Raw genomic sequence first — 12,804 nt, forward strand, 5'->3', positions numbered from 1 at the left:
TCAAGACTTCAAGAGTTCAAAAGTCTGTCTGCAGAACATTGCTTCTTATGATTCATGCCTTTCTTCTAAGTTTATTTCCTTCTTTCTAAAGTACAATTTATAAGAGTTCTTTAAGTGATAAAATGTGACAGGAAAACGCAATTTTGTCCGAAAAATATCTTAATTTCATACTTATTCTTGAATGATAGTCTGACTAGATGGAGAATTCTGGACCAACAGTTATTTTCTCTCAGCATTATTCTAAAACATTTGGCTTCAATTGTAATTACTAGGGAGGTAGCTGTCAGTCTATCTGCTATTTTTCGATCGGTAATCTGTTCCCTTAGGTTGCATTTAAGAATTCTTTGTGTCCAGTACTTTCGTGACAACGTGTCCAAGTGGGGAAAGGGGGACAGTGCTTGGAATTTTGGGGGATGGTTCTTTAATCTGAGGATATAGGTATTTCATCAATTGTAGAAAATTCTCAGCCATATTTCTCTGAATATTGCTTCTCCCACATTCTCTCTAATCTTTCCTGGAAGGTCTATATATACATATATGTATATGTGTGCAGGTATGTATGTATACATGTATATGTCTGTGTACACCCACACACACACATACTGAACCCTCTCATTCTATCCTCTAAATGTTCATCTTTCTTTCATATTCCCATTTTTTCATCTTTCTGTGCTGCATTCCGAGCAATTTCCTCAGTAGAGTATAGTATGACTAACAGTAGCACTCTGTAGTCAAACTGCCTAAGTTGGAATTCCAGCTCCCCCATTTACTAACTGTTTGACTTCAGGCAAAATTACTTAACCTCTCTGTGATTCAGTTTCTTCATTGTAACACAGAGAAAATAATGGTGTCACTCAGAGGATTACTGTAAAAATTAAATGAGATGGTATATATTGTGTTTATAACAGTGCCTGGTAACCTGATTAGTGATCAATAAGTAATTATTTCTTTTTATTTTATTGGCTGTTCTGTTAAACTAGTCTATTGAGGTGTTCTTTTTCACTTAGAAATGTTCTAAACAAGGTATAATTTTGGTTTAAAAACTGGAATAGATGTTCTATAGCTTCCAGACTTTTTTAAAAAAAAAAACTTATATTTTGAAATAATTTTAGACTTACAGAAGAGATGCAAAGGTAGTACAGAATTCCTACATAACCTTAACTAGCCTCCCTAATATTCACATTTTAAAAACCATGGTATAATTATCAAGAAATTAACTAAAAATATTAACATTGGTACAATACTCTTAACTAAACTACACATTTTATTCAGATTTCCCCAGTTTTTCCACTAATACTCTTTTTCTGTTCCAGGATCTAATCCAGGACCCTATATTGTATGTAGTCTTCATGTCTCCTCCTTTCCTTGACACTTGAAGACCACTGGCCAGGTAGTTTGTGGCATATCCCTCAATTTGGGTTTCTCTGATGTTTTCTCATTATAGACTGAAGTTATAGATTTGGGAAAAGTATACCTCAGAGGTGATATGCCCTTCTCATTACATCATATCAGGGAGTATATAATTATCACTATGTCTTATTATTGGTGATGTTAATGTTGATCACTTCGTGAAGAAGGTGTCTATGTTTCTCTGCTCTAAAGTTGCTATTTTTCCTTTTTCATACTCTATTCATCAGAAGCAGGTCATGAAGTCCAGCCTACATTCAAGGGGAGCCATTAAGTTCTAAATTTTAATTACCGTATTTTTCATTTCTAGCAGTTCTATTTCACTTTTTTATTACGGTTACATTCTTTTCTTATGGTTTTGATTTCTTCTTTTATGATCTTAATTATTTTAAGTATACTTAAATTAACAGTCTTTTCAGATATCTTTGCATTATCCAAAGTTCTTGGAGCACTAACGCTGCTTGTTGTATCTGCTGACTCTAGTTTACAGTGTAGTGTTTCACTGTGTGTTTTGTATTTTGGGATCATGATGTTCTCTTCAGTGGGGTATCACATGCAGGAATCTCAGGGATCTGGGTTTCAGAACTGTTCTAACAGTGTGGTTTTGCAATTGCTTCTGCCAAAAATAAAACTGGCTTGACAATAATTTTTTTACTTTCTAATCCTGTGAGTTCCTGGATAGTATGGGTAGTATAAACTCAAGACTGTAAATCTGCAGAATGTCCAGGTTGGGGGGCTTGATTATTCAGGAGAGATTTTCATTATGTCTTCATTATGATGGACAGATTTTTTTGTTTTCTGGTCTATGCTTTTACTCAGGATGCAGGGTTCTGAAGGGCCTAGCTTTAAGCAGAGATCTCAGTTCAACATCCACACTGGGTGGGGCCCAATATCCCATTTCCAGTCCCCCCGTGAAAGTCAGAAATCCAGTGTCCCACTGAGGGCAGCTACAGGGTTAGCTCATGATATTCCTTCTCCGATTTATGGCTTCCTCATTATTTCTTGCATCTGAGGACTTCTTTTTATTGCAAGCTCATTTCTGGATTTGGTTTTTTTTTTTTCCTTGCTTTTTCTTCCCAAATCCCTCCAGTATATAGTTGTATATTTTAGTTGTGGGTCCTTCTAGTTGTGGCATGTGGGGTGCCACCTCAGCATGGCCCGATGAGTGGTGCCATGTCCACGCCCAGGATACGAACCAGTGAAACCCTGGGCTGCCAAAGCGGAGCGCGCGAACTTAGCCACTCAGCCATGGGGCAGGCCCCTGGATTTGTTTTTTTAAGTTTGACAGATTTATGCCGCCATTTCTGGGTGTTTGTAACAAGAATATTCTGTTATTTTAGTCAACTAACTTGGCAGAGCCAAAAGTGCTCCCTATCATTTGTACCAATTTATTCAGGAAAAAGGAAAAAAGTTCTAAAAACACAGGTTTGAACTTTGCTGCCTGTTTTTCTTACCCTTTCCAATATTTCCAACAGTAAATTCTGAAGCCCCATTAAATACACTAAACATATGATCATGGATGGCAATTAAAATCTTTTACTTTTGTTGATTTTTATGGAAATCAAAACTAAAGAACTTCTTAGTGCTAAGAAACTGAGTGGAATATATGTGTGAAACAGAAAAATAATATATAATGGGAACAGAGCTCTAGGTTAGGAATCAGGAGTTTTGGATTCAAGTTGCACCACTATGACTAGGTAGCTGGCTGACCTCAAAGACAAAAGGTTGTGTGCCCTCAAGACTCTCCAACATTCTAGGATTCTGTTTAATTTATAAAGATACACACATTAGATGACAGTGTTTATGTACTTATTTGCCTTCCAATCTAACAAGTAAGCTCTGAATTTTTGGTCCAGTTACTAAAATATCTTTCCAATAAGAAAATAAGTATGATTATTTGACATTAAATATACCATTTGCACTGTGTGCTTATTAAAATTATAAGCAGCATTAAAATATTTGTTTACTTATAACTTTTAAATGCACATTGAAAATGAGCCCTCCCACTAACATGGTATATAATTAATACAGAATTCACAACAAATTTATAATTTTAAGAAATTAACCAGTGCACTATTTAGTATACACTGCATACTAAAATGAAGGGATAAAGTAATTCACATTCATTTCCAATCTAGTGTAATGATCTCTGTATATTTTTTCTAAAGTTTATATTAAGTTCCTTTGAATACTCACAAATAATTCCCTGTGCACGTATATATGTGATTCTTAGACTTCCCACAATGGTTTACATATTATATGAAGAGAAAAGTAAGCTTTATCTCATATTTTACCTTTTTTCTGGATCCTTTTGAAGGCACAATGAAATCATTTTTCTAAATGATTTTCCATATTTTTTTAGCATTTCTTTATCTTGAACACCAGTTTCCAAAGAAGGAGGATCATTCTGCAGCGTCAGCATTAAAACCTGTAAGAATTTTCAGTATAATATAAACTTCTGAAGACTCGACAAAGTAAAATTAAATATTGTGGCCAAGATTTTCAATATAGACAACCTCCCAACATACAAACAGATTTTATTTTCTAAAAGTTTTCATCTAGATCAGTTGTTTGGAATCCAGTCATTTAGGTGTTTTCCACATAAACAATATCCTCTAGATAGTTGACTTCCCAAACGATGTATCTGCAAAGGCTCAACTGTATCAACATTTTATGTCCTTTAGCTAGAATCCTTTCTTCATGTCCTCTGTCCCCATTCTGATACTGCCAAAATATCTTTAAAAACAATTAAAACAAAGCAAAATTAAGAGCATGACCTTGCTGACTTTACCTATTCATAGCTCTGTTTCAGTCTGACCCCTTGTAATCTGGCCTTCTCTTCCCAGGACTCCTCAGAAATTTCTATGATAGAAATCACCGATGATGTCCTAGTTAACAAAGCTACAGTCTTTTTAGTTCTCATTCTTCCTACCTTTCCCACAGCAACTGACAATCTTGATCACTCACTCTGTCCATCCTAAATCTCTTCCTTCTTTGACTTTCATGGCAACATACCAGCTTGATGATAGAGATGTAAGTAATGAAGATCATATATCTATGGTGGGATTTCGGGTGATTTGTTTTTTTCTATACAACTTGTTTGACTTTTTACAAAACCATAAGCCATTTTCCTAAACACAAAGTCAACATTAAAAAATAAAAGGGGGGGCTGGCCCCACGGCCTCGTGGTTAAGTTCACTGCACTCCACTGTAGTGGCCCAGGTTTGGTTGCTGGGCACAGAACTATATCACTCATTGGTGGCCATGCTGTGGCAGTGAACCACATACAAAATAGAATAAGACTGGAACAGATGTTAGCTCAGGGCCAATCTTCCTCAGCCAAAAATAAATAAATAAATAAAAAGAATAAAAGGGGGCTATAATTAGAATTATTACTTGCTTTTCAGATGAATTTATATACACTGAAATGGAATTACTAAGGTTTGTGATCTTCCTCATTTTCAGCAAACAGGTTAACGTGCACGTCTGGCTACAACTGCAGGAATCACTGCTTACAATGGATGAAAAGTAAACCTCATCCTCCCTCCTCCCATCTCCTTTTTAAAAATAAGCCACTTCTTTGGCCTAAAAATAGCCTCCCACCTTACAGTTATTAAAAAAATCCTTTTCAAAACCTTGTGAATATCCATTTACTCCTAGAAGTCTTCAGGCCTTAGGAAAACTATGGCCTTAAAACATAACTAACCTTTCACATAATCAAAATTTCACCCAAATGCAGGTCAATACACGTATGTTTTGAATATGGAAATAGAGGTTTTTCATAATAGCCTTTTACTAGTTTTGTCCCTCTCTACATTGTTAGAGCCTTAAAGGGGACAAAATAATATCTTCTAAAGGTTCTACAGTACACCAAGATCATACAGATGTCAGTGATATCAATATGACAACAATTCACAATGATGGTCACTATTTTAAACAGTTATAGGGCATCTTGCAAAGTGGGCAAACAGAACTATAAACAACAGCCATAGCTACAGAGAACAGAATTCACGTGCATATTATAACTAAGGGGTCACACAGATAAAAATAGTCACCAACAGTATTGGCAGCACCATCTTGAAACACAAAAAACTCACTCTGTTACTAACGTTGGGGACAGAATTAACAATTGCATTTCAGGTACCTACTACATCAGGATATAATAACAGGCCTTTTAATAAAAGCTGCTTAATGTTCTACCACAAAGCAAACTTTTATTCAACAATAATGAGAATAATACATAAGTATGGCAAATGAATAGTTTGCATGGCTTATCTTAATTTAATATATGAAAAGCACTTAAAATATTGCCTGGCACAGATAAGTGCTCAATGAATGTTAACAACTACTATTAACATGTAACCCTTTCAAGAACCTACGAAGCAGAAATGATCATCCCCACTGAGGCTGTTCTACACAGCACAGTTTGTGTTGCAGAACACAAACTAAAATGAGAGAATCAGATCCTAATATCAAACTAGTTACACAGCCAGGAGATGGAAAGTCATCATACAAAAAGGTCAACTACAGCATAAAGTTATCCAATGCTAAATGCCAAATATCTAACACAGATTTTAACTGCTACAAAAGTTAGAAAGAATGCAAGGCAGAATTCTATGGGTAAGAATGTAAAATGAAGAGAGGCTCTGGAAAGGAACTGGGACACGAGCCGGGGTGGTATTTTGAATATGAGCCTCACCTTCATTGGCGGATATTTATGATAAGGAGCTGCTCCTGTGGCCAGTTCAATCGCTGTGATCCCAAAACTCCAGATGTCAGCTTTGAAATCATAACCTCGGACCTGTAAAGAACAGAGAAATATACATGACTATTTTTACCACCCTTAATGCACATTTTAAAGGTAGCTTCTAATATGAATCAAGAATCATGAAAGTGTTCATAAGCTTTAGACCACTAAGATAAAGTAGGCAAAAGCTAAATATACTTAAGAGCAAAAACAAAAAAAGGGCAACCTGAATGAATGTTCACCAACAAAGGGAAAATTGTTAAGTATGATATATTCACGCAAAAAATTCACAGTCAGGCCGGGCCCATGGCCGAGTGGTTAAAGTTCTGTGTGCTCCTCTTCAGTGGCCCAGGGTCATGGGTTCAGATCCCAGGCGGGGACCTACTCCACTCACCAGCCATGCTGTGGAGGTGTCTCATATACAAAAAAATAGAGGAAGACTGGCACAGATGTTAGCTCAGGGTAACAAAAAAAAACAAAAACAGGAAATTCACAGTCAACTAAAAGCAATGTTAATGAAGTCTATATGAAAATATGAAAAACCACTTGTGATAAATCACTAATGGAAAAAAGAATACAAAATTGCTCATAAGTTTTGACACTAATACAAACAGGTATATAGTCTTTTTAAAAAACTAGAACGAAATGTTAGGCAGTGGTGGTGAGTCTTCTGTTTTCCAAATTTTCTGTGCTATAGTATTGTTTTATCACCTTAATTTTTATAAAGAAAAAAGTTACAAAGGGTGTGAATATTTTTAAAGTTGTTGGTATGACTCTTGCGAAATTTCTCTCCTTTTATACTGTCACCAGCACACTATATAATTAAATACTTTAATTTTCTATGCTAAGCAATAGAGGAGGAGAAATAGGTTTTGGGAGTATGTGGTTTGAGACCTCAAATTAAAGCTCCATACTATGTGCTGCCTTGACATCTGGTAAATAGGAGGGCCTCTAATGACCCAAGTACAAGTCCCCCTGAACGCCTCCTTGTTCCCAAGGATAAGGCCTCCTAGCCCAATAATGCTACTTATCAAATGGACCAGGTGCAGTTCCTGCTTATCCCTGAGTAGCAGGGTTCAGTTCCCTGCAGGCCTAGGAATTATTCAAACAAGCCAGTCACATCCTCACAAGGAAGCCAAGGGGCATCTCTCTCTCTCTTGATACTACAGAGCCTGTCTCCCACAGCAAGTGTTTGTTCACTCTCTGAGTGCAACCCTGTGTGGCATGCAGGGTCCTCCTGCCTCCAGCTATGTGTATATGCAACTAGTAAACTTCTCTCTATCTCATCAGTCCAGTGTCAGGTGTTGTGTGTTCAGCCATCCCCATAACCCTAAGGTGGGAATCCTTCCCTCACCAACAGGGTGAATATAAGCATTATAACAGAGTGAAAAGTGAATTCACTTGCACATACTGAGTTTGATACACCTATAACACACTTAAGTGAGACATCTATAGGGAGCTGGAAATATCTATGTAGAAGAAGACTGGATTGGATATAATTTAGAAATAATTAATAGGTGGGAAGCAGAGATGATACTACCTAGTGAGTATGCGTAGTCAGGGAAGAGAAGAGGTTAAGAACAAGGTCCTGGGAAGCAGTGTCATTTAGCAGTAGAAGGGAAGCCAGAAAAGAAGTCAAAGAAATGAGTGACAAGTCAGAGACAAATGAGGAAACTATACTAGGGAAGCTAAGAAAGTGAGTAAAGGTGGAAATGGTCAACAGTTTCAAATGCCATGAAGAGAGAAATAAGACAAGGAATACAAAATGAACACTGGATTCGAGAATTAGCAGATGGAATGAGTGCCATCAGCCTGCAACTGTTTGAGAGCAAATGTGAAATGGGGATGTGGAGAAGACTAGTCCTTCGGTAACCATAGCAATGAAATGACAAGTAAAAAGCTTAGGTCATTTAATTTGTACTAAGGAAATTGTTAATAAGCCAATCTGATAATATTATTCCTTAGGTTGTCTTTGGTATAAATCCTGAGTTTCATACATCCTTTGTAAAGTTCTAGAGTTTGTTTTTTTGGGTTATTTTTAAGGGTGGAATAAAGTCTTAGTCAAGGAACAGAGATGTGTACTTCCCAAAGCTAACCTAGTACACCCAACAAAAGCAAACACTACTCAGATCTCTCAATTTCATAACAAAATCCTAAACCATTTAAAAAGACAAAGACAATACCTGTTCCATAACTTCAGGTGCCATCCAGCAAGGGGTTCCAACAAAGGTCTTTCTCACTTTATTTCGGGTAATATCACCACCAGTTGCTAAAAAAGCACTAACTCCAAAATCTGAAATAGAATACAACAGCAAGGTATTAAGGATACAGTAACTAACATAAATGGATAAGAAAATAATAAATGTGATTATAGTTCTACATACAAACAGGATGACATTTTCTCTTCTTTCTGATGAACTTCTTGACTAAATTGTGACATAGCTTAACAGATCCCTCATTCTATTCCTCTATACCCCCACACATCATCATCTCCTCAGATACTCCTCCTTGCTCCAATCCGTTCTTTTCATCTTCCAAAACTGAAACTCTATACTCATTAAAAAATAATTTCTCATTGTCCCCTCTCCCCAGTCCCTCATAACCACCATTCTACTTCCTGTCTTACGATTCTGACAACTCTAAGTACATCATGAAAGCAGAATCATACAGTATTTGTCTCCTTATAACTGACTTATTTCACTTAGCATAATGTCCTCAAGGCTCATCTATGCTGTAGCATATGTCAGAATTTCCCTCCTTTATGGGCTGAATAACATTCCATTGTATGTACATACCATGTTTTATGTACTCATTCATCCACTTACGGACACCTGGGTTACTTCCATTTTTAGCTATTGTGAATAATGCTGCTATGAAAATGGGTGCACAAATACCTGTTTGAGTCCCTGCTTACAGTTCTTTGGGGTTATGTACCCAGAAGAGGAATTGCTGGATCATATAGTATTTTTATACCTAATTGTTTGAGGAACTGCCATATCGTTTTCCACAGCAGCTGTACCATTTTATATTCCCACCAAAAGGAAACAAGGATTCCAATTTCTCCACATCCTTGTTGTTTTCTGTTTTTTTGATAGTAGCCATCCTAACAGGTGTGAGGTGGTATCTCCTTGTAGTTTTGATTCACATTTCCCTGATGATTAGTGATGCTGAGTATCTTTTCATGTGCTTATTGGCCATTTGTACATCTTCTTTGGAGAAATGTCTATTCAAGCCCATTTTTTAACTAATTTTTTGTTGTTGTTGACTTTTAGGAATTCTCTATATATTCTGGATATTATTAGTCCCTTATCAGATATATGACTTGCAAATATTTTCTCCCATTCTGTGGGCTGCCTTTTTACTCTGTTGGTAGCATCTTTTGATGCACAAAAATTTTTAATTTTCATGAGTCCAATTTGTCTATTTTTCCTTTTGCTGCCTGTGCCTTTGGTGTCATACCCAAGAAATCACTGTCAAATCCAATCTTGTGAAACTTTTGCCTTAAGTTTTCTTCTAAGAGTTTTATTGTTTCAGGTCTTACATTTAAGTCTTTGATCCATTTTGAGTTAATTTTTGTATATAGTGTTAGATAAGGATCCAACTTCTTTCTTTTGCATGGGGATATCCAGTTTTCCCAGCACCATTTGGTAAAAAGACTGTCCTTTCCCTTAAATGGTCTTGGCACCCTTGTCCAAATCATTTGACCACATATGCAAAGGTTTATTTCTGGGCTCTCTTTTCTATTCCATTAGTCTCTATGTCTATCTTTATGCCAATAACATACCGTTTTTATTACTGTTGCTTTACAGTAAGTTTTGGAAACAGGATGTATTAATCCTTCAGCTTTGTTTGCTCTTTTTCAAGATTGTTTTGGTTATTTGAGGTTCCTTGAGATTCCATAGGAATTTGAGGATGGGTTTTTCTACCTCTGGAAAAAAAACATCACTGGGATCTTGACAGGGATTGCATTAAAACTGTGGATTACTTTGGGTAGTACTGACATTTTAACAATATTAAGTCTTCCAATCCATGATCATGGGATGTGTTTCTATTTATTTATGTCTTTAATTTCTTTCAGCAATATTTTATACTTCTCATTGTACAAGTCTTTAACTTGCTTGGTTAAGTTAACTCCTAAGTATTTTATTCTTTTTGATGCTACTTATAAATGAAATTGTTTTTTTAATTTCCTTTTCAAATTAGTCCTTGTTAACGTATATAATGCAACTAGATTTTTATGTGTTGACTTTATATCCTACTTTGCTAAATTCATTTATTAATTCAAATAGTTTTTTATGGATGTTTAGTGAGTTTTCTAAATACAAGATCATAATATCTGCAAACGGAAATCATTTTACTTCTTTCTTTCCAGTATGAACAGTTTTTATTTTTTTTTCTTGCCTATTTGTCCTAGAACTTCCAGTAGTATGTTGAATAGAAGGGGAAAAAGTGGATATCCTGGCCACTGAGTTCCTGAACTCAGTTTTTCATCGAGTATGATGTTCACTGTGAGTTTTTCATGTATGGCTATTAGTAAGTTGAGGAAGTTTCCTTTTATTCCTACTTTGTTGCATGTTTCTATGACAAAAGGATATTAAATTTTCTCAGATATTTGTTCTGCACTGAGATAAGCATGTGGTTTTTTCCCCCTTCATTCTGTAAATGTAGTCTATTATATTGATTTTCATATGTTGAACCATCCTTGCATTCCAAGAAAAAATTTCTCACTTGGTCATGGTGTATAATCCATTTAATATGCCACCAAATTCATTTCCCTAATATTTTGTTGAGAATTTCTGCATTAATGTTCATAAAGGATACTGGTCTGTAGTTTTCTCTTCTTGTATGTCTTTGTCTGGCTTTGGTATCAGGGTAATACTGGCCTCATATAATTAGTGTTCCTTTCTCTTCAATTTTTTGGAAAACTTTGTGAAAAACTGTTCTTCTTCTTTAAATATTTGGTAGAATTCACCAGTGAAACCATCAGATCCAGGGCTTTTCTTTATTGGGAGATTTTTTGACTACTGATGCAATCTCCTATACTAGTTATAGGTCAATTCAGATTTTCTATTTCATCATGATTCCATCTTGGTAGGTTTTGTGTTTCAAGGAGCTTTTCCATTTCCTCGGAGTTATCCAATTTGTTGCAGTACAATTGTTCATAATACTCTTATAATCCATTTTCTTTCTGTTCAATTGGTAGTAATGTCCTCACTTTCACTTCTGATTTCAGACATTTGAGTCTTCTCTCCTTTTACTTAGTCCATCTACTAAAGGTTTGTAAATTTTGATGTTCTTTCAAAGAACTAGTATTTGGTTTCATTGATTTTTCTCCATTGCTTTTCTATTTTCTATTTCCTTTACCTCTGCTTTAAAATTTATTATTTCCTTCCTTCTGCAAGCTTTGGGTTCAGTTTCTTCTTCTTTCTAGTTCATTAAGCTGTAAAGTTAGGCTGTTGATTTGCTATCTTTCTTGTTTTTTAATAAAGTGTCTATAGCTATAAATTTGCCCTTTAGTAATACTTTTTCCATTTCCCCTAAATTTTAGTATGGTTATGATTTCATTTTCATTCATCTCTAAGTATTTTCTAATTTCTCTTGTGATGTCTTCCTTCATCCATTGGTTGTCTAAGTGTGTGTTTAGTTTCCACAAATTTGTGAATTTTCTAGTCTTACTTCTGTTATTGATTTCTAATTTTATCCCACTGCACTCAAAGAAGATACTTCGTATGATATCTATCCTTTCAAATCTATTTAGACTTAATTTGTGGCCTAACATATGGTATATCCTGGAATATGCCCCTTGTACACTTGAGAATGTGTATGCTGTTCTTGCTGGGCAGAGTGTTCTGAATATGACTCTTAAGATATAGCTGGTCCAATGTGTTGTTTAAGTCTTCTATTTCCTTATCTTCTGTTTTCTCTATCCATTATTGAGAATAGAGTATTGAAGTCTCCAAACATTATTATAGAGATGTCTATTTTTCCCTAAAGTTCTGTCAGTTTTTACTTTATATACTTTGCTGGCATATTATTAGGTGAATATTTATAGCTGTCGTATCTTCTTGCTGTATTGAATATGTAATGTACTTCTTGGTCTCTTATAACCTGTTTTGATTTAAAGTCTGTTTTGTCTGATATTAGAATAGCCACCTCTGCTCTCTTTTGGTTACTGTTTTTACGGAATATATTTTTCCATCCTTTCATTTTCAATCTACTTGTGTCTTTAGATCTAAAGTGAGTTTCTTATAAACAGATATAATTGGATCCTGTGTTTTTACCCACCAGGCCAATCTGTGTCTTCTGACTGGGGAGTTAATCTATTTATATTTAAAGCAACTACTGATAAGGAGGGACTTACTTTTGTCACCGTGTTGTTTTCCATGTCTTATAGCTTTTCTGTACCTCATTTCCTGTATTACTTATTTTGTGTTTAGTTGATTTTTTGTTGTGAAATGCTTAAAATTTTTTTATCATTTCCTTTTGTTTATACTGTATAGCTATTTTCTTTGTGGTTATCATAGAGATTACATTTACCATTCTAAAGTTATAACACTCTAATCTGAATTTATACCAGGTTAACTTCAATAACATACAAAAACTCTTCTCCTTTAGAACACTGTTCCTACTCTTTTTGGTTGTAGATGTCA

At 35.3% G+C, this 12,804-nt stretch overlaps 1 protein-coding gene across 9 annotated transcripts in view; it reads right to left on the minus strand.

Annotated features, from left to right (window-relative positions):
* Nucleotides 1-12,804, minus strand: part of OXSR1 (oxidative stress responsive kinase 1) — a 99,184-nt gene that overhangs the window by 33,808 nt on the left and 52,572 nt on the right. For all 9 annotated transcript variants that reach the window (XR_011426973.1, XM_005600817.4, XM_070237977.1 and 6 more), the window contains 3 exons: nt 8,338-8,447; nt 6,107-6,208; nt 3,702-3,835 (listed from right to left, as the gene is read on the minus strand). Coding sequence is in view for 8 of the 9 variants with exons in the window: in XM_005600817.4 (XP_005600874.1) it covers nt 3,702-3,835; nt 6,107-6,208; nt 8,338-8,447 (346 nt within the window). In the remaining variant the exon portion in view is untranslated. The remainder of the gene's footprint in view (nt 1-3,701; nt 3,836-6,106; nt 6,209-8,337; nt 8,448-12,804) is intronic.

This window comes from Equus caballus, chromosome 16 (genome assembly GCF_041296265.1).
Source record: "Equus caballus isolate H_3958 breed thoroughbred chromosome 16, TB-T2T, whole genome shotgun sequence".
Taxonomy (NCBI): Eukaryota; Metazoa; Chordata; class Mammalia; order Perissodactyla; family Equidae; genus Equus; species Equus caballus.